General features: G+C 50.3%; 8 protein-coding genes across 8 annotated transcripts; 3 read left to right on the forward strand and 5 right to left on the reverse strand.

The window, feature by feature from the left end:
- Positions 1-57: 57 nt before the first annotated feature.
- Positions 58-2,949, reverse strand: N7500_003139 (uncharacterized protein; the record flags this gene model as incomplete). The annotated part of the gene is made up of 1 exon (XM_056674285.1): positions 58-2,949. One exon carries the CDS (start codon positions 2,947-2,949, stop codon positions 58-60), a length of 2,892 nt encoding a protein of 963 aa, XP_056534810.1.
- Positions 2,950-4,626: 1,677 nt separating this feature from the next.
- On the forward strand, positions 4,627-6,207 carry N7500_003140 (histidine phosphatase family protein; the record flags this gene model as incomplete). Its single annotated transcript, XM_056674286.1, has 1 exon — positions 4,627-6,207. The coding sequence occupies one exon, from the start codon at positions 4,627-4,629 to the stop codon at positions 6,205-6,207; it is 1,581 nt and encodes a 526-aa protein (XP_056534811.1).
- A 330-nt stretch (positions 6,208-6,537) lies between these two features.
- Positions 6,538-8,120, reverse strand: N7500_003141 (F-box domain protein; the record flags this gene model as incomplete). Its single annotated transcript, XM_056674287.1, has 2 exons — positions 6,538-7,694; positions 7,754-8,120. The coding sequence occupies 2 exons, from the start codon at positions 8,118-8,120 to the stop codon at positions 6,538-6,540; spliced, it is 1,524 nt and encodes a 507-aa protein (XP_056534812.1).
- A 612-nt stretch (positions 8,121-8,732) lies between these two features.
- N7500_003142 (putative pantetheine-phosphate adenylyltransferase) lies at positions 8,733-9,941 on the reverse strand (the record flags this gene model as incomplete). Its single annotated transcript, XM_056674288.1, has 1 exon — positions 8,733-9,941. One exon carries the CDS (start codon positions 9,939-9,941, stop codon positions 8,733-8,735), a length of 1,209 nt encoding a protein of 402 aa, XP_056534813.1.
- A 147-nt stretch (positions 9,942-10,088) lies between these two features.
- On the reverse strand, positions 10,089-10,408 carry N7500_003143 (uncharacterized protein; the record flags this gene model as incomplete). The annotated part of the gene is given in 2 exon segments (XM_056674289.1): positions 10,089-10,313; positions 10,328-10,408. 2 exon segments carry the CDS (start codon positions 10,406-10,408, stop codon positions 10,089-10,091), a joined length of 306 nt encoding a protein of 101 aa, XP_056534814.1.
- A 1-nt stretch (position 10,409) lies between these two features.
- Positions 10,410-12,413, forward strand: N7500_003144 (uncharacterized protein; the record flags this gene model as incomplete). The annotated part of the gene is made up of 4 exons (XM_056674290.1): positions 10,410-11,141; positions 11,193-11,796; positions 11,851-11,931; positions 11,989-12,413. 4 exons carry the CDS (start codon positions 10,410-10,412, stop codon positions 12,411-12,413), a joined length of 1,842 nt encoding a protein of 613 aa, XP_056534815.1.
- An 811-nt stretch (positions 12,414-13,224) lies between these two features.
- On the reverse strand, positions 13,225-14,856 carry N7500_003145 (acyltransferase family protein; the record flags this gene model as incomplete). Its single annotated transcript, XM_056674291.1, has 1 exon — positions 13,225-14,856. One exon carries the CDS (start codon positions 14,854-14,856, stop codon positions 13,225-13,227), a length of 1,632 nt encoding a protein of 543 aa, XP_056534816.1.
- Positions 14,857-17,176: 2,320 nt separating this feature from the next.
- On the forward strand, positions 17,177-19,665 carry triA (uncharacterized protein; the record flags this gene model as incomplete). The annotated part of the gene is made up of 3 exons (XM_056674292.1): positions 17,177-18,907; positions 18,980-19,435; positions 19,492-19,665. 3 exons carry the CDS (start codon positions 17,177-17,179, stop codon positions 19,663-19,665), a joined length of 2,361 nt encoding a protein of 786 aa, XP_056534817.1.
- Between the last annotated feature and the right edge of the window lie 221 nt (positions 19,666-19,886).

Raw genomic sequence — 19,886 nt, forward strand, 5'->3', positions numbered from 1 at the left:
AGTAGCAGCAAAGTACTCGAAAAATATCGACAGACGCAATGCAATGCAATAATCAGCTCAGTGACCGCCGAGAGAAAGGTGGCCAGTCATCTCAGCAGTGCTCTCAATGCCCTCCCAGGGCAAATCCTCTTCATCTTCCAGGTCAATCTGGCCGTGACGAGAAGACTTGTCGGTAGTACCGGTAACATCAGGTGCATGGGACATGCCGACATCAATTCCAATTGACTCAAGAGTCGCTTCCATTTCGTGCTCGGTCATCTCACAGCCATCTTGCTTTTGGCCCTCCAAAACATCGTAGAGAGCGTATATTTGATCGGACTTCATATCAATGTCCTTGAAGATTTTGTCGATCTTTTCTTGCAGGGTCTTGCGCGGGCGCTTGCCGAGCGATGCGTCAAGCTTGTTATAGGCGCTTTGGTATGTAGCCAGTTGCATCTTCAGGTGGGAAAGTTCATCCTCCAGGCCCTTGAGAACAGTAGCAAGGGCGACGGCAGGGGGTTGCGAGGGGCGCATAGTTGGTTCTTCATTCCAGACGGATGGCTCAGGCATACGTTCTGACACAGGAATGGGTTTGGTGACCTTCACGGGCTCGTGGCTGCAGGTGCCGTCAGTGGAGTGACCCTTGCAAACAGTGCAGTTCTGTCCATTGTGTCGAGCAACGCTATCCAATGCTTTTTGGGTGGCTTGTGGCAGCTTGGATGGATCAGCCGCTGCCAGGTCGACATGGTGAAGGGTGATATCAGGAAGGATGAAAGCGGAGGTCATGTCAGCGGCATTTCGCTGCTTCTTGCGCTGGGATGTTGCGGGCAACGAATTTTCTGAATGGCGCCGGGAACGCTCTGCAATGGGTACTGTGAGACTTCTGTCTCCATGGGTATTTGCCTTTGAGGCAGTTGTGATATCCCCAGTAGCCGAGGCTGGGCGAGGGATTTCTACCTTGGATTCGCGAAGAGATGACTTGCGAGGGGCAGGGGTTTTCAAAATGCTCTGTCTGGTCGAGTTGACGGTCTCTGCGGGGTTGGATTCCTTAGGAGCGCTCGAACGTCGCTGCTTGCGCATCAATCTTTCTTCTTCCAATGTCTTGCGTAGGCGAGAGATTTCATGTTCATCAATAACACTCAATAAGGTAACGTCTGCTTCAGATGAAGCCTTGGTCTGCTCGGACACCTCCGGCCCAGTCACCTCTTCAACTATGACTCGCTTCACGCGCTGTTTGCTCGTGCTAGGTTGTTTCCGAGAGCTCTTTGATTCGGAAGAACGAGACACAGCTGATTTTGATGGCTTAGAGTTTGAAGCCCGCATCTCAATAGAGAAGAGAGCCTCATCAGCACGTTCCTTTTCGATGCGAGAAATTTCCTTGTCCACTTGAGTAGACACCTTGGAGCGGGAGTCATCCTGGCGTCTGGCTCTTGTGGTGGAGCGGTTGCTTTTGGATGTAATATCCCTGGTGCTCCGACTTAAGTCTGTACTGCGCTCGGTGTAAGGTTGGCTGTCATCGACATCATCAGACACGGCCGAACTGGCTTCCGACTCGACAGTGTCCTGTTCACGAGCCTTGCGGCCCGAGAGACGGCTGATCTGGGACTTGAGATCCGCATTTTCCTGTCGCAATTCTTCATTCTCGGCCTTAAGCTCTCGAGTTTCGAGATAAGCGGCTCCAAGTTGTGAGATAGCCGACTCTCTGTCATGGTTAAGGCGCTTGATGGCAGACTCTTGGACCTGGGCCTTTCGATCGGCGATGTCCAACTGGTTTTGTAAAGCAAGATTGGCTGCGTCTAACTTTTGGTTCTCATTTTCGAGGCGCTTGGACCCCTTTTTGTGCGCATTGTCGTCTGATTCGTACTTCGCTGATGATTGACGAAGTCTGTTCGCCTTCAAAGATGAATTCTCCTGGCGGTAACTGTCCATTCTTTTCTCTGCTTCAGACTTGAACATCTCCAGCTCTGCCACTTTATCCTGAAGTAGTCTCAGATGAACAAATAAGGCCTTCTCATCTTCGGGGACGGGCACTGCATCTAATGGCATGTGCTCGTGGGGAAGAGACACGTCTGTATGATCATGAAGCGGGGAAACAAAACGAGTAGAGCGCATCTTGCCCTGTCTGGAGTAAACAGGTGTACCATCTTCATATACACCGGAAACAAGTTCGGAGATGTTAGGGAGATCGGGAAGAAGGAAGGATTGGTGGGTCATGGTGTCGCCAATAGTGTTGGTGTTGGTTGCGTTGGCACTGCTTTTTCGGGGAGTTCCTGCAGTGTTGGAAGCCGATTTTCGGAGTTCCTTCGCGTAGGCTTCCCTTGAAGCTCGCTCAATTGCGTCTGCAATCTCCTGAGAAGTGTTTGCGTTTCCAAAACGCGTCGAACGCGTTTTCGTGGGGATAGGGGCAGGTCGTTCGTCTCCCAAAAATGAACCCTCGTAGCTGTCACGCACTTTGGCGTGCATATCGGAGAATGTCCGTCGCTGGTCGCGTTGAGACTTGGAGACTTGCGGGCTCATTATTTCTTTCTGAGCCTGGGTGGCTCGTCGCACTTGGGCGTTCTTTCGTAAATTTTCACTGACTGCACGACGCGATGGACGCGTAGCGGCAGCTGACTTTTGTGGCGTGGGGTATTCAACACGTATCGCGGGGGACGAAGAGCGTACACTGTTCTCGAAGCTCATCATCGAGCTACGTGAATCGTCGCGTGCTGGTTTGCCAGCACCGCGTCCCACCTCGACGGACATATCAAGGTCGCTATGTGATAGATCGTCTAATTCCTGTTCCTCCTCCTCAGATGTCTGTATTTGCGAAAATTCGGGGAAAGCACGGTCAAGAGTTGATGTGTTGATATCGTAGTCAAGCTCCTCCTGATCGACACGTCGTGTCGAGGTGCCCATGATTTCGTCGTCCAAATTGGTAAGCGAAAATGAATCGTCATTCAACCCAGAATCTCTGTTATTTGGAGGCATTCTGAGAGTAAAAGAGTGAGGTTGAAGGTTGGAGCTGGTTTGTTTTGGAGCAAAGTCGGAATGTTTGGGTCGGGCGCGTCTCGGCAACCCCGGGAATTCTGATTGGTTGCAGATTCCCCACCGTCGAACTACAGAAGTTCCCAGGTTCAACTTCATTTGCATTTCTACTTCTATACTACGTGGTTGAACGTTTTATTCTACTCTGTCTACTAATCAATCTTGATATATCTCTCGGTCAAAGTCATCTCATTGATCTACAACGGTTGTACACCACTAACGTGTCCGCGCTGATCCTTGAAACGGACGATCATGCCTTAATCTTCTAGCTGCAGCAACGGAGGGTTTGAAACGAATGACTTCTTTTCCAGCCCACCTGTATTCCTGGGTAAGGTTTGACTAGACAACTTGCAAAATTGATTTACATACCAGAGGGATCTTGGTTTTCGGAGGAAAAGCTAAAATACTGGACCAACAGATGTTGAATGGACTCCACGGTAGGCGTATGTTGGGTGTTGTACATCCATGTCTGCTCTCGTATTGTCCCTCTTTTGTTTCTTCTGAGAACCTTCAATCCTTCAGTTCACCCCCTTAATTTATGGAAGGATAAATTTACGAATCTTGGTTTCTTGCAGTTGGTGGAATATATTTTTATCAGTGTAACATATCGTTGGGGTAGGTAGCATTCGTATTCAACACCTCCATTTCTTGTTATAGAGACGGAAATGTCAAAAGGGCCGGCTACTTATTCCAGCCCGGTCAGGTCCATTTCTAGTGAAAACGATTGCCGAATTGTTGTAGTTCTTCTATTCTGAACCCCTGATGCAGCGTCGGTCCTTGACGAAATAGGACTCTATATATCCGATCTATCTGGCCCGAGATGTCGTAGCGGATGCTAGATGGGAATCCATCTCGATGGGCTTGGGATGCTCTTTTTCGATATTCCAATAGATGGATATATTTTGATATCATTTCAGATGTATGTAAACTGTATGAACCTTTTTTTGGGCACAACCAAAGATATATATATCTATATATATCACCACTTGAGTTTCCGTGTATACATAAAGTAAATTTGTCATTTCTTTATCGGAATTTAGATCCCGTATTGTATAGGTACTGCCAAAGAAATAGAGTGCTTGTATGAGCTTCACCGTTGCTTTCTCATGTGAAGAGCCACCAAAACTCTAATCATAGACCGGCACGGTAAGACATAGTGACCCAATAGGGTTGGGAGAAAGAGAAAAAAATGCTCCGCAGATTGATATCTTTTGCACTGTAGTCAATTAAAATGTGTGCCTGGTAAGACAAGTGGGAACCATGCCTCGAGATCAATTTATCTCACACTCCCGTGTTGGGCTAGTATACATAGAGTGAGTACCTTGGGGGACATATACTTGCATACTAGAACGAACTAGTTTCAGGTACTGTGAAGTACCTCAAGTCACGGGTAGGGCAGCTCCCACGTGTGCCCACTTCAAGCAACCTTGGAACCTTCCGACGGGCCAATCAGACCAATCACCGCAGCCAAAACACTCACGGGCAGATCCGCAAGGGTTATCCCAAACGCCTGTCAGGTCGACATTTAAAAATGGACTGAGTCCCCTCCATTTTTGCATTCTCTATCCTTGCAGGTTTCGCATACTTCAAGCTGTGATACCGTCTATCCGACCCGGTTCAATGGCAGTGTTCTCCAAACAACACGGGGAGGAAGAGGGTCTGCTTGGAGAGCAGTACCAACGGAAGCAAGGACAGCAATCCCGAAAATGGGTTGCATTGACCGCCATGTCGGTACTGGGTCTTTTTGCCCTGGCTGTGTACTTCGTGCCTGGAATCCAGTGCAACACCCCCTCGCATGCCAGCCAGTCTGATCTACCTGCGGCTTCTACCTTTGACGACAAGTCAAAGAGATCATCGCATCACGAACATAACAAACGTGAATGCAATACTGTCGAGGACGGCTATCAATGCAACTCGGAGCTCACGCACAAGTGGGGCCAGTATTCGCCCTATTTCTCTGTTGCGGACGAATCGCCCGTCTCAGATGAGGCGGTACCTAAGGGTTGTGAGATCACCTTTGCCCAAGTGATCTCCCGTCACGGTGCTCGATTCCCATCGGCAAAAAAGAGCAAGTCTTATGCTGCGCTCCTTGACAAGATCCATGCAGACGCAACTGCATACAATGGCAAGGCGAAATTCCTCAGCTCATACAAATACACCTTGGGCAGTGACGATTTGGTACCCTTTGGGGAGAGCCAGTTGCTGAACTCGGGCATCAAGTTCTACAAGCGTTACGAGGCGTTGGCTAAGAAAGCTGTACCCTTCATTCGCTCAGCTGAGTCAGGGCGGGTTATCGCTTCGGGAGAGAAGTTTATTGAGGGCTTTAAGCAGGCAAAGTTGCAGGACAAGCATGCCGATCACAAGCAACCAGGCCCCAAGATCAGTGTTCTCATCTCAGAAGAAGTTGGCGCCAACAACACTCTGAACCACAACAGCTGTCCTAAGTTCGAAGACGACGTACTGGGCGACGAGGTTGAAGAAAAATACATGGCAGTCTTTGTGCCGCCCATTCAAGCCCGCCTTGAGGCTGATCTCCCCGGTGTTAAACTCACTGAGGTTGATGTAATGAGTCTGATGGACCTTTGTCCCTTTGAGACAGTAGCCCTGACTGAAGATGCATCTGAGCTATCTCCATTCTGTGACCTCTTCACTCAAGCCGAATGGGACCAGTACGACTACCTCCAGTCCGTGAGCAAGTACTACGGTTATGGCGCAGGCAACCCGCTCGGCCCAACCCAGGGCGTCGGTTTCGTAAATGAGCTGATCGCCAGACTCACTCAAACCCCAGTGGAGGACCACACAAGCACAAATACCACGCTCGATGCCCCCGGCGCTCCGACATTCCCCCTCAACTACAACATGTACGCAGACTTCTCGCATGACAATGGAATGCTTCCGATCTACTTTGCCATGGGGCTGTACAATGGCACCGCTCCTCTCCCGCTCGACCACATCCAGACTCCCGAGGAAGCAGATGGATATTCATCCGCCAAGGCGGTTAGTTTCGGTGCTCGTGCTTATATAGAGATGATGAAATGTGGCAAGGAACCCGAACCACTCGTGCGAGTCCTCATTAATGACCGCGTTGCTCCACTGCATGGTTGCAAAGTGGATAAACTTGGCCGCTGTCGCCGTGCTGATTTCGTGAAGGGGCTCTCTTATGCACGTGCTGGAGGTGACTGGCCCCAGTGTTACCTTTGAACAGGGGATTTTGGAAATAATCGACGCAGGATTGGTTCTCCTTTGACGTGCTTATGTTCAGCGATATCCTAAGATCGCATGCTTGCAATCCTTACATACATATCCTTATTTTCTTTGATCATTGACAATGCAGTACATTTTACCATGAACTCTGCGTCCCAGGAACAATATAATTGTAGCCAAAGATATAGTCGAACGGCTCTAACGCATAAAAGTCATCAAGAAGGTAATTCAAACAGCCTCCAACTCCAAAAAGCAAATAGTAGCCAGCTCATTTTAAACACCTTTCTACCTCTCTCTTCTCTCCAGAGGCCTATATCTACCTCCCTCTCACATACTCCAATGTGACCGGCCATTTCTTTTAACTTGATGCGGAGCAGAAAGAACCCATGCCTCCCAAAGAGGCATCTGCTCACACAAGACATTCACACCGTCGTCCCCCAAGTCCTCACAAGACAAAGCACGTAGTCTCTCAAGTGATGTCCGCCTCAATGGCAAGCGCTTTCCCCTTCCCAAATTAGGGAGGCCGTCGGGCGAGAGTGGGGTAGTAGTCGGCGACTGAACACCCGAGGAGGTACCAGCCGCAACAGTAACAGAGGATGGCACAGGTCCAGTAGGGTAGTCATCAAAGACTTCGACACCGTTAGAGATGGCAAGGGAATCCAAGTGCGCTGCATAGTTAATATCCTTCAGAACCAGCCGCTCCAGCTGCTCCATTTCCTCGCGCAGGACAAAAAGAACATCGCGCCACAAGCCGCCAGGCCGAAGGTAGACACTGAGTAGGCGGAAATCCCGTAGATGTGGACTGTGGCGGCGGGCCAGTGCGATAATCTCGTCTGCGCTCAGACGCCAGCCTTGGATGCTGAGTTTGCGGAGAGTTTTCCAGCGGATGTGATGGAAGAGTAGCTCCAGATCGAGGTCCAGGGGTGTTCTACTGAGGAAGCCAATGTGGATGGCGATGAGGTTTTTGGCTGCAATGAAGAAGCGGTGAAAAACATCCGAGAGGTCGGCCATAGTTCTGGTGATGTCGGTTGCCGAGTGGAAGTTTATGTCGAGGCTTGTGAGGCGTCCGCCCATGGCGGCGAGGGTTGTTGAGGGGGCACGGAGGAGCTGGAGGGTTGCTTCAGGGCTGATCTGGGGCCCCGTGAAGCGAATTGAGCTGCATTTTGAGTCGAGGAGAGCAATGCTGAGGTTTGTTACGGCGCGCGAGCAGGCGCTTTCCCAGTCGAAGCGGATGCCCGTTGCGGTGCTGGTGCTGGTTCCCAGTGAGTGGTCGCGTATAAAGTCGATGAGGTACTCGTCTGCTTCATCTTGGAGTCTAAGGAGCTTTATTTCCTGCAGAGCTGAGAAGGACGTGATTGCACGGCGGAGGCGGGTTTGGTCATTGTTGGTTTCAGTGAGATTGGTTTGTTCACGCAGTCGGCGACTGTGTAATTGGGATAGTTTGGGGTTCTCTGACCCCAAAGTTCGCAGAGTCCGGGCCCATCCTGTAGTTTGCTGTTAGTTGATTTGCTCGCTTGGGTAAGAAATATTAAAGAGCTGGTACCGCTTCCTTGATAAAATGGTCGCACCATGTATGTGATGGTTTTCACATAGTAAGCCAGCTGCATGTCTACTAGTTCATCTAGTCGCCGGAAGCCGTGATCAGAGAAGCGTAGAGTAAATCGGTTAAACTTGTAAGGGGTACCGATTCGCATGAAACGCTTGCAAACGAGTCGAAAGTGATCAAGATCGGACATTTCGTCACGGTCGTGGTCGCCAGGCCTGGAAGTATGCCCATTTCGATTGAATCTGCCATTCAAAACTCGGGGTGCGGGCTCGAGAAGAAAAGACAGGATCTCGCTCAGTAGCTCGTCAGCAAGATCGTGAATGTGAGGTGGCTGAGCCATGATCGGCGCGCGCAGCCGAAGCATCGGCTGCTTGACGAAGTAGCAGCAACATGGAAATTTGGAGGAATTGAGGGAAAATCGACGCTCTTAACCTGTCCCCAAGACCGGAGAGACAAATCACGGAGGGAATTGGGAAGAGGGGAAATGAGAAATAAAAATAATATAAAAGATATCAAATACTCGGACTCGTCGTCTGGAGACACTAGTAGGACAGTTGACTTGTCTCACCATATGGCGAGAGCTCTCGCCCTAACGATTGCTTTCGCGACCGGGGACGATCACCCAGTGCCTGATTAGCGCCCTTTGCACTGACAAGCCGGGATTTCTGACCCGATCCGCCTGGTTTCATTGGTGACGCTGCCACACAGGAATCACATGATTGATTGACTCTGCGGCCAGCCAGCGCAAACCTGCAGGAAAGGCCATTGAAGGAGAGCGAGTCGTGTTGGAGGGGGCCAATGCAGACCCCGCCGGGAAGTCGTCACATCATGCAGAGTGATGGATCATGCGTGTGGATTATGTGGCTGCCCAAGATGACTGGGGAATAATGGCCGAAAGCAAGACGAGCTAATGTATGTACAAGTGTTTGAGATATTATCTACTATCGGATCTTCCATGTCATTACGTGGATACCTATCAAACCTTCGCGAGATGGGCTCGGCGCCGTCTGATATCCGTGCTGCTGATTTTGGACTCGAAGCCCTCGACATCAGTGGACGTGGTTATTTCTCCAGACTGGAGTACATCCACCTCGAATACGGCCAGGCCTTTCCAACCTTTCTTCACCCGTTCTTCATTGACCGCTGCCCCTCCTGAATGTGTCTCCTTCGAGACTACAATTGCTCCAAGGTTCTCCTCAGTAATCGTGGGCCCAAATGGATCAGAGATCTCCACAAATTCAAATGCTAGGTTGGGTTGGATCCTTACGAGGACAGTCTTGCCATTGGGACTTGGCGCAAAAGCACGTTCAATACACGGTGACTTCTTCCCGGGCGAGAAATCCATAATGGCTGCCAGAAAAGCTGCAGTACTTTGCCAACGCGCTTCCCAGCTCTCAAGAAATTCGGCATATTTTTTATTCACCAACAGCGCATCCCCGGTCACGCCGATGGTCAGACGGCCCTCGTGCTCCCGGTCCAGCGGTTCCAGGACCAATGCAACTGCTGTGAGCAGAAGTTTGTGACCAACATGAAGGTGATCAAATGTGCCACCAACGACCACCGAATAGTGTGGAGTGGATGAATGTTGGTCGTCAGGAATTAACAGGCGGTCAGGCATCGCCCAGTCAGGCCTGCTTGTGATGGCTTGCATGCTTGCCGCTGTGCCGTCCCGAGTCTGGTTCCCAACACTGTTGGAGAAGGAATCAGCCAAAGTTTGGCCAGTTTTGTTGGACATGTAAAAAACATAATTCCAATGGCGCTTTGAATTTGCTAGTGATTGGATGTCCAGAATGGGTCCAAAGCGAGAGCCATCGGAGCCCTGGGTAGCTGAGGTGTTCTCACTTGCATCGATAAATACCACCCGGGTATCAATGCCACCTGGAGAATCCAATTCAATGTTGTGTGTTGCACAGACAGCAACAACCAGGGTATAGACGCTGGTCAGGTAATGTTGGAGTTGTGCAAACACTTTGGCCCGAGGTTGGCAGCTCGGGGAAAGAAGATCTGGAATGGCGAGAGCAATATCCAGCAAAGCTGTACGGTTGGATCCAACCAAAGCATTTGAGAGCTTAGTGAGGACATTCACTAAGGATGACTCAAAGGCATCTTTGACTTGGTTATAAGAAAAGGCTGGAGGTGGGGGAAGAAGTAGTAAAGCCGAGGGTGAATTGGTATCGGAAGCCATGGTGTGAAGAATATATAATTACAGTAACGAGAACTGGGCTTTAAAATCAAGTGAAGGGATAGAAGATCAAAAGCACAACAGAAATCAATAATAAATCACAGAAGCAAAAAAGAACCACAATCTCTGAAGAAGTGATCGGATCCATCCTCATCGCAGGCTGGGGTACCCGGCTGAGTCAGCTATTCTCGTGGGATGACACCGCCCTCTGTCCTCCACTCTGCCACTCTCCGATAGAGATGAGGATGCCATTGCGAGCCAAGTGACCTGATAAGCTGGAATGATATCTGGCTGACACGGTCCTCTGGTTGGAGCTTCCCCAAAGCCCGCTACATCCCCAATTTGGTGCATCCCCCCCCAGCCTCCTCCACTAATCTCGATCGAGAGACAGTGGAGCTCATCCTCCAACTAAGATCCATCGCGGCATCCCCTGCATAGACGGCGCTCTTGCTCTTCAGCCCAGACCGCATCATGTCGAACCCCGCCTCCTACGACGCTCATCGGCGGTCAACCGTGTTCAGTCGTCAGCCTGAGGAGCTTCACATTCCGTCAACTGGGCCAATCAATCCAAACTTGTCCCGCCAATCCTCCTCGCACGACTATTCCACCACACCGGACGCAGGTCCTCGGCTTCCATCGATCAACGTACACCAGAGCTCCCAGTACGGTGGTGACGGGAACAGCAGCAGCAGTGCCCTCCCCGGAGCCCTGCAGCCTGGAAATCAGAACCGTCCAGCTGCGGTTTCAGTAAATACCGCTCCATCAGTCATCCCTACCATGTCGCAGCCATCATCGCAACCAAATCATCGAGCCAGCATGATCAATTCACATGGACATTCACGATCTAGCCCGGCCGGGTTCGACCAATCTATGTACAAGCAACATGCTGCGCCCGATGGCTCCAAATATCCCTCTTCTCCTGGAGCATTTCCGCCTCATACCCCGCAAGGCTCCAAGTACTCTCCGCTTGGACTGGCTGATATTAGGCCATCCGGTGAACACATGTTGAGCGAGGCACTTTTGAATCCCGGAATGTCATCGGTGTCTTACAATAATGGAGACAACCAGGTGCCGACCAACAGCAATTACGTGGCACCATGGCCTATATACGCAGTGGACTGGTGCAAATGGCCCATTACAGGCAATTCGGGCTTTGGTGGAAAAGTAGCCATGGGAAGCTATTTAGAAGACAGTCACAACTATGTAGATGCATCCACCCTCCGGACCAATATGTTCATACTAACCAGCTAACAGATTCAAATCCTTGATACACACTGGACCCAACCAGATCCCGACACTCCAGATGCGGCTGCGGGAGAGATCAAACTGGACTATGTCAAAACGGCCGAGGCGACACACTCTTATCCGGTTACCCGTATCCTCTGGGAGCCTCCCTCATCTCAGAAGCAATCAACTGATTTGCTGGCCACGTCAGGAGATCACCTTCGCTTATGGTCACTACCGAATTCTCAACCCCTCCAAAGCTCCAACTCGATCACTCGTCCCATGAACCAGCGAGACCCAGCCACCTCCAAGCTTTCTCCGTTGGCTTTGCTGTCCAATTCGAAATCCCCTGAGCACACTGCTCCCATCACCTCTCTTGACTGGAATACAATTTCTCCAAGTTTGATCATTACTTCAAGCATTGACACAACTTGCACCATTTGGGATATCCCCACATTGACAGCGAAGACGCAGCTGATTGCCCACGACAAGGAGGTGTATGACGTTCGGTTCTGCGCCAACAGTGTCGATGTTTTTGTAAGCTGTGGCGCTGATGGCAGTGTGCGAATGTTTGATTTGCGAAGCCTTGAGCACAGCACAATCATTTACGAACCGACAGATAAGAATGAGAAGCGTAAGTACCTACCGGAAGACCACTTTGTACTCTAAATATTGACAATATCCTCAGCAGTGATGAGCCCCGGGAGCTCCAGCCCCCCTGGCCAACCGCAGACCGGCATCTACCCTCCTCCTTTGTTGAGAATCGCAGGTATGGACGTAATAACCACAACAGGGAATATAACGACAAGCTAACACAATCTCCCAGCATCCCCTCATGATGCCCATCTCCTGGCAACATTCTCACAGGACTCTAGTGTTGTCCGTGTTCTCGACGTCCGACAACCAGGCCAAGCCCTATTGGAACTGAAAGGCCATTCGGCTGCCTTGAACTGCGTAGAGTGGTCTCCAAGCCGCCGTGGTATCCTCGCATCCGGCGGCGACGATAGCATGGTCCTCCTCTGGGACCTCATCAACCAGCAGAATGCTGCACCGGTCGCTTCTCCTCCCTCAGCCACCCCAGGAGCACCGCCTTCCACAACCTCGGAGCGGGGCCCAGCCGGCGTCTGGCAGAGCGAATACGAAGTCTCCAACATCAGCTGGTCTCCACAAGGCGGGCCTAACCACACTGGCCAGCCACGGGAATGGCTGGGAGTGTGTGGCGGACGAGGACTAACAGGCGTCGCGTTATAAGCCAACCAAAAAAGAGGTACTGTTTTCCATACGTCGTGTCTTCTCCCTCGAGAGCTGTCCGACAATTGTGGTTTTTGCACTAGACGGTCCAATCTATCTGATATCTGTTTCTGTCTGCCGCGATCTGTTGCTTTGCGTGCACACAGCATCTGTTTTACTTTGCTTTGCTGTTTGCGTGCTTCGCCAGTACAGGTCGGCTTATCTGTGTCTGAACCGGTACACTCTTTGCATAGGTCGAGTGAGAAACCGGCGATCTCCATGGGCTACTTTTGTGTCTATTGATCGGGAATGACGGTGACTATACTTCTGACTTGTTTGGTACGAGTGAATGAATGAATGAACTATACATTGGATATGTATCATTTGATATTGTTAAGAACGGTCTTGGACTACCTATTCTACGTAAATATCGCAGTCTCCCTAACCTGAGCCCATAGCCCCCTAGAACAACTAGAATTGTTGACAGGCGTCGACTCCACTTTGATGATTCGACTCTGCAAATGCAAAATGCATAGTAATTGGTGGTCTGTGGGATTTCTCGTCTCACTGTATAGGGTATCCATAGTAATTTTTCTATTTCCATCGAAGGATGGTATGATGTGATAGTCTTGGTTCAACCACGAGTCTAAGTAATGTAATGTAGTATGAACATGGAGGGACCGACGGCCCAATGCAGTAACAATGATCAAAATGGCTCGCGCAGCGAGAAGGTATCATAAGGGGTACAGTTTTAACGAGACAGAGAAAGCAAGCAACGGTTGACCAACGGTCGTATAGTATCAACAGGTTCATGGCGAGCTAACGAACAGTTTCACTCTGCGCGGGTGGCCAGGCTCGGGCGACCGGATGCCGGGCCCTTAGAGATGAGACGATCTTCAAGCGAGCGTGCGAACTTGACGCTGGGGATGTCCACGGCGCGCCAGAACACATCGCCTAGCCAGATGGCGACGGGGAGGCAGATCAGCCAGCCAATGAGAAAGCCGAGGCAATATTGAAAGTTGGTCTCTTTGCCAGTGAGATTCCAGATGTTGGGCATGATGGCATAGCCTAGACAATGAAGGACGGGGCCATGGACGACATAGAAGGCAAAGGAAATCTTGCCTAGGTATTGGGAGAAGCGATTTGTGAAGAGTTTCTGGATGTCGGGGGAGTGGTTGATAGAGAGGACAATGAGGACAGCTCCGATAGTTTGGGCGAAACGGTGCGGCTCTGGGTAAGTCTTGGGGGTGATGTGCCATAGCCAGCTGTAAAAAGGCGTCCATTTGAATCCGATGTTAGGACATGAACCAAAGTAGAGACCGACTACGAAGAGCGAGATCCATAGCCCACGGCGGGAGACTCTGATGGTGATTTTGCTGCCAGGACTGAGGCGAATGGTTGTTTTGTCGTCTTCTACTACCGGTCGTGTGGATGGCTCCCAGGTTCCGTTGATGAGATCCACTTCGGCCATCAGCATGCCGAAGAGGAACAAGACGAGCTCCCAGCGACCATAACGGATGCAGAACCAAATCAAGCCAGAAACAGTCGTCATTCGCACAGGTGCGACCAAGCGTGATGTCCCCATGATGACGACGAAAAGGATAAGCGAAGAGCGGAATTCGAGAGGAATCGTCCAAAGGTGCGGATTGTAATAGTTGTAGTAGAGTGCATAGTCAAATGGGTTCATCAAGGTCGCCAACGTGACCCACAAGTCATCACTTTGTTTTGCAAAGGATTTAAACACAGGCGGATGTTGCTCGTTAGTTCCGAGGATTGTGTGTCCCTCTTTGATAACGCCAATAGAGTAATTGTACAGTCCGAGGCGAACAGCCACAAATACGCAAAGAATCCCCGCAATTGCGGGAATGTAGAGACGGAATGCGCGACGGAAGGTCCCTGACGCGAGCACGGTGAAAGTTTGATCGAAGGACCTGCTCCGAATGGTTTTCAGCGGTTTATATGATAGAACATAGCCGGAGAGGACGAAGAAAATGGCAACCATAATGTGACCAGAGATCAGCATATGAAAAAAGGGTAGCTGGTGAACCCCAAAGTTTTCCCCGCCAAATCCCCATCCTATCGCGACCTTCCATGTGTATGTGAATAGGAAATGAAAGTTGAAGACCAGCAGACAGGCCCAGCCACGTAGTCCATCTAGGGCCGCGATGGCGTGGAGCTTCGTAGGCTGGGGCGGCGAGCTGCCAAGGAAGTGTTGTAGGAAACTTGGCGTGAGCGCAAGAGTCAATCTGTGCCATGTGTCTTCGGAATATGCTACCCAGTCTTCTTGCGACATCTTTGGTGCCAGCCCTTCGGGATGTGCGAGAATGTTTGAAGGATGAAATTGAGAGAAGTCATTCCAGCGGGATGTGATCGTCGAGTCGGATTCCGAGCAGGCAGATTCGAGATCTTTCAGAGGGATATCGGAGGCTGAGGTGGTGGCTCGATGTTCGTGGTGGGATGTCATTGTTATGTTATGCAGGTCGGCCGATCGCAAGTGGGCATTCCCGGTGGAGTAAAAGCTTGAATTGACACGCGCTAACAGGCAAATGGAAGCATTTATGCTAGTAGGAAGAACTGGACAGTTCGCTCGCGCAGCGAGGTGCGATCAAGCCAGCAGGTGACACGGCCGGCCAATTTAGGCAATACGTCAGCAGGAAGGGGCCTGCTTTGAGCGCCACTGAGGATGGGCGCACTGTTAATGACAAAATTTTTGAAATTTGCAGTTAAAGGAGAGTCAATGAAAGTAGGGTAGTTGGAGAGTCGGGAGAGCCAGAGTCGAGGAGATGAGCAAAGGCAAAGAGCCGATCGATTGCCGTTTTCGTTAAACCGCATTCAGAAAGTGATTCGACGGTCTAAACATTTGATCACTCTAGATGAGATAAATGAGATAAGTGAGACACTTCAATTCCATGTATGCAAATTTTGATTTCAAATACATTTTTATCCATACGTTCTCGAGATATCTGTGGGCCATGTATAATCGTACATATCTACTTCTATTCCCTATTGAACGGGTTGGAATTAAAAGTAGAGCTTGCCATATCCTTGCCCAGTTCAAATATATACATATATCAAAAGATACTCAACTGCTTACTGGTCAATATCAGAAGAACAGATTTTCACTAATTCACTCTCCGGTCTGATTCTCAGATCTGGAGGGTGTTGAACCAATATCACCACCACCACAATTGTTCGCACGACTCCACCGTATAACCCATTTTAGAGGTCGACGGCCCCAAAACTGCAGCTTGGTGCTCGACGCATAAATGAGCAGCTCACATATGCGCCAAAAAAACAAAACAAAATATCTCCGGAAGCTGGTGGAGAGAAATTAACACAAGAGTCGAAAGGACCTAGCTCATCTATACTTCATCCACACCCCTGTTTAGGCAAAGCAGCCGTGCCTGAGCGTTAACCAAGCGCAGCTTGACGTTTATACTTATTGTATAATATGCTTTTTATTGCCACCATGTTAATTCAGAGCGAGAATAGAATTCATCTAGTCGAGCCGTGTAAAGACTACGCATTGAATTCCCTGCAGTGTCAAGTGTAAGGTAGGTTATCCATTACAACTAAAATGCAGGAAATCTGGACGTCATTATCTTCAGAACGTATCAACGAATAGCCTGCCTTCTGAGACGTTTTGTGTAGCAGCAACAGCGTTTGGCTAAAGAGCGAAGTGAGCCCCTGCGAACGAGCTTGAGGACTCGCTGCTAGACTCATTCCTCAACCTAGGGTGTTTTGTCTTGCTGTATGGATTGTCAATTTAATATAGATACCGAGGGCTTGGAGTGAGACTACTCGGATGCTTGCTTCTTAGGTTTGATGCATAGGAGTGGTAATAGGGTTCTAGGACACACACAAGGATGCCCCGGAGAGAAGGGGAGAGAAACAAAGTTGGACTTAGCTTTGAGAGACAGAACACATAGAAGGTATATATACATATTACGCATTGGCTTGCAAAACGAGTTTTTTGACAAGCAAATATAGAGATGAACAAGAAAGTATTGGGGAAGATGGGGGACACCGAAGTGCTAAGCACCTGAGAATCAATAGAGCGATGGGCTTACTAGATCAGGAATCTGAGATTGCTTATCTCTGCTTGATACTACAGTTATATTTGCGTTTTATTTGCATTCTATAGCGATCTTTGATTCCCATCCTGAGATTGAGGTTGACCTAGGCCGATAGAAGAACAGTTTATAGTTCCTAAAACAGCTTAGCGCAGCATTATATGCCTCAGGTATAGATGCCAAGACATCTCAAGATTACAACCGTGGCCCTTTTTAGCATCTCAGAAGACTCGAGAGGTTAAAACACATAGATCACGTCAAAGACTGTCAGACAATTGTATGAATTGGGTGGTTTTTAAAAGAGAATAGGCATTTCCCATAGCTCGTTCTATCAAGCTCTCCGAATGCATCATACTTCAGCTCCGTTTTCCACGGGAGCTTCGTTGGACATTTTTGAGCACCAAAGCTCCCAACGTAAGACATAGATATCTCTATAATCGATCCAAATTAACACACAATATGAGCCATTTGACCTTGATGTCGCAAGTTCCCTAAAGCGGCGACGATCCTCTCAGCTCCCTGATTCGCGCAATTCCGCAGTTCGAGAACTTCTCCCTTCCTCTTTGTCCATCCACGCTCATTGTCCCGCCGCCTTCTTTCTGCTCCCCGACATCTTGCGATACGATCTGAATGTCGCGATCGCCTATCGCGTGCAGTTTTCGATAAAAGTGTTCGCGTGGTCGAAGTGGTCCCGAAGTGGGTGCTGTCACGATGGATTTGCGCACGATCATGAACACCGACGGCGGCGCCTCCAATCCTCCACCTCCAAGCAACTCGGCCAGTTCTCCCATATCCGATCAAACCCCCCAAAAGCGCCCGAAGAAGGCCGCTTCTTACTCAGAATATCCTACACGTCCGCCCCAGCCTCCTTCGTTGCAGCACTCACAGCACGCTTCTCCGGAGCGAAGCTCACCTTACCCATCTGTTCAATCGCCATACCAACAATTCAACTCGGGTCCAGCTATCAATACAGCGGTGAGGTCTCAGCGGAGTCAGACACCTCCACACGTTTCGACACCGTATGGTCCCGGCGCGCATGATCCATTTGGCGCGCAGGCATACGGGTCGCAACCTCAACACGGTGGTCCTCTGGTTTCGCCATACACACCACAACCGATGAGTGCAGGACCGCAACATCCAGAACAACAGTCATATTTTGCGCAGCAGCGTTCTCAACGGCGTTCTCAATCACTACAATCGGTGATGACCACACCCCGACCTCCAACCGAATCTTTCCACAGCCCTCCTGCTGCATCACAACCTCTTTCATCGCAACCTATTCCATCGCAACCTATCCCATCGCAGCACTTCTCCCAAACTGCACACAGATCTGTTCCCGGCACTCCCCTAGGTCCTCCTCCTACCTTTGCCACTCGCCAATCGCCATCAACTGCCCGACCGCCATCCTCCGGACACGATTCCCCCGGCAATCCTCTATCCAGCCCGAGGCCCACACAGGAGACCTCAATACGAGATCAGGTTTCCACACAGTCTCCTGTGACTCAGCGACAGTTCTCCCCGCATAGTTCCCAACCCTCCGAGTCGACTCAACCCCCGTCGGGTGGCTTAAAGCAAGAGCACACCCAGAGCGCCAGTCCCCAATCCATCTCCCGTCACAATAGTATCGTCACTGTCTCTGAGTCAGCGACCGTTGGTCAAATTCGTTCTTCCGAAGATCGAATGCTGGTTGAGAGTCCCATTGCACGAAAGCCCACCGCGGATCTCCCAGCCTCCCCATTGGCAGCGGGCCGTCAAATGAACAATTCACCCTCCGGCGTTGGTGGGGACACGCACGCCGTAAAAATGGAAGTCGACCACGAACCACGCATTGATACACAGCAGCCCAAGCAAAAGAGAAGGAGATACAACGAGCCCCCGATCTATGCTCGGCTGACGCCCCGCAACACAAACAGACGCCCGATCATTCCCAACCCCCGTGCCCCAATTCCAAAACATGCGCGACAGAGCCAGCAGGATCCCTCCTGGGCCGCTCGCAGACGATCTTCCTCGATAATGGCGGTCACACCCGCCGCACGGGTCGCACGAGCACCTCCGGCTGCTTCGCCAAGCACAAATATGCCTCGCGTACAAGCTCCCCCAGTTCCGCCTGCTCCCTCACTTCGCCCGCCGAGCACTTCGCAGACGGTAGGCTCCTTGGGCCCTTGGGAGCCGTCCATTAATGGGTTCATTCCACATGAGGAGCTTACAAAAACGCTTTGTGATTTCTTGTTTCAACATGTGGTCATGAGAAATGACGTGAATGCCGGACCGACAGGCTCGGCTGCTGCCGGCCAGGGGACCGTCGTCGAAATTGAGGCGAAATTGGGCCATATTATCGATTTGGACAGCAGGGACCGGATCAACCTTCCAATTCTAACCGAGAGCGTTCTCAACCGAGAGAATGCACGGATTCGGACATCATTCGAGAGTAAAATGACTGTGGTAAGTTGATTATCCCAATTTACTAGTGAGAATGTCTCGGTCCCAATGAAATTTACTTACCACGACCCGCAGGAACAACACCGAGCCATGAATAATTTCCTGAATGAGGCGGTGAAAGCGTCAATGCCCCAGCCAAACTCGACTCGAATCCCACTTGCATACGTGCACAAGAAAGAACGTGATACTTTCTATGAGATTCAAGCTGCCGAATTGCCTCCGGTGATCCGTCAAAATTTGAACCCGAGGCATAAACCCAGAGTCCGAGTGACAACCGATGAACGAACCGGGGAGATTCTCGCAAAAATCGTCAAATGTCGAGTTGCCGACATGGACGTCTGCAGTCCACGGACGACTGTGGACTGGCGTGTCAGTGTCAATCTTGAAATGGAATATACAGGCGACGTTAGCAATCTCCCAATGATAGACACGGCGGCCACAAAAGGCGGACGAGGCGATCGTATCAAAGATCGCATGAGCTACCGCCACTTGGCCTACCAGGTGGACTTGACCCAAGTAGCCAAATCCGATGTAAGTCTGATTATGTTCCGTGTTACCTTGAAAACAGTCTTCTGACCAGATCGCAGCAACAACCGGGCAGGAATGAGTTTGATCACGAGCTTGAAGTTGAAGTCTCGGCCGAGGAAATTCGTCGTCAAGGCCAGCTTGCTATGTCGGGCGATCCCAAGAACCAGTATGAGGACCTCGTCAAGGGATTTGTGGATAATATCCGTCTGCTGGCTCGAGCGGTGCCGCCATGATGGTCTTGGCCACTTTGTATTATGTATTTTCTATGTCTCTAAGCTTTACTAGGCTTCAGTTTGTGGTTTACTGCAGATATGGTTTTCATTTGGTTTTGTGGTAAAAAAAAAGTACGCACTGCAATAGACTGCATGCATGGATTCTTGTTTCTATATAGGGCGACATCATTACCTAGAGGGAAGGTCCCAATTCATCATTTTTGGTCGCGATTTGACTGAGT

The sequence above is a fragment of the Penicillium coprophilum genome (genome assembly GCF_028826855.1).
Source record: "Penicillium coprophilum strain IBT 35676 chromosome Unknown utg000002l_segment0_segment1, whole genome shotgun sequence".
Classification (NCBI taxonomy): domain Eukaryota; kingdom Fungi; phylum Ascomycota; class Eurotiomycetes; order Eurotiales; family Aspergillaceae; genus Penicillium; species Penicillium coprophilum.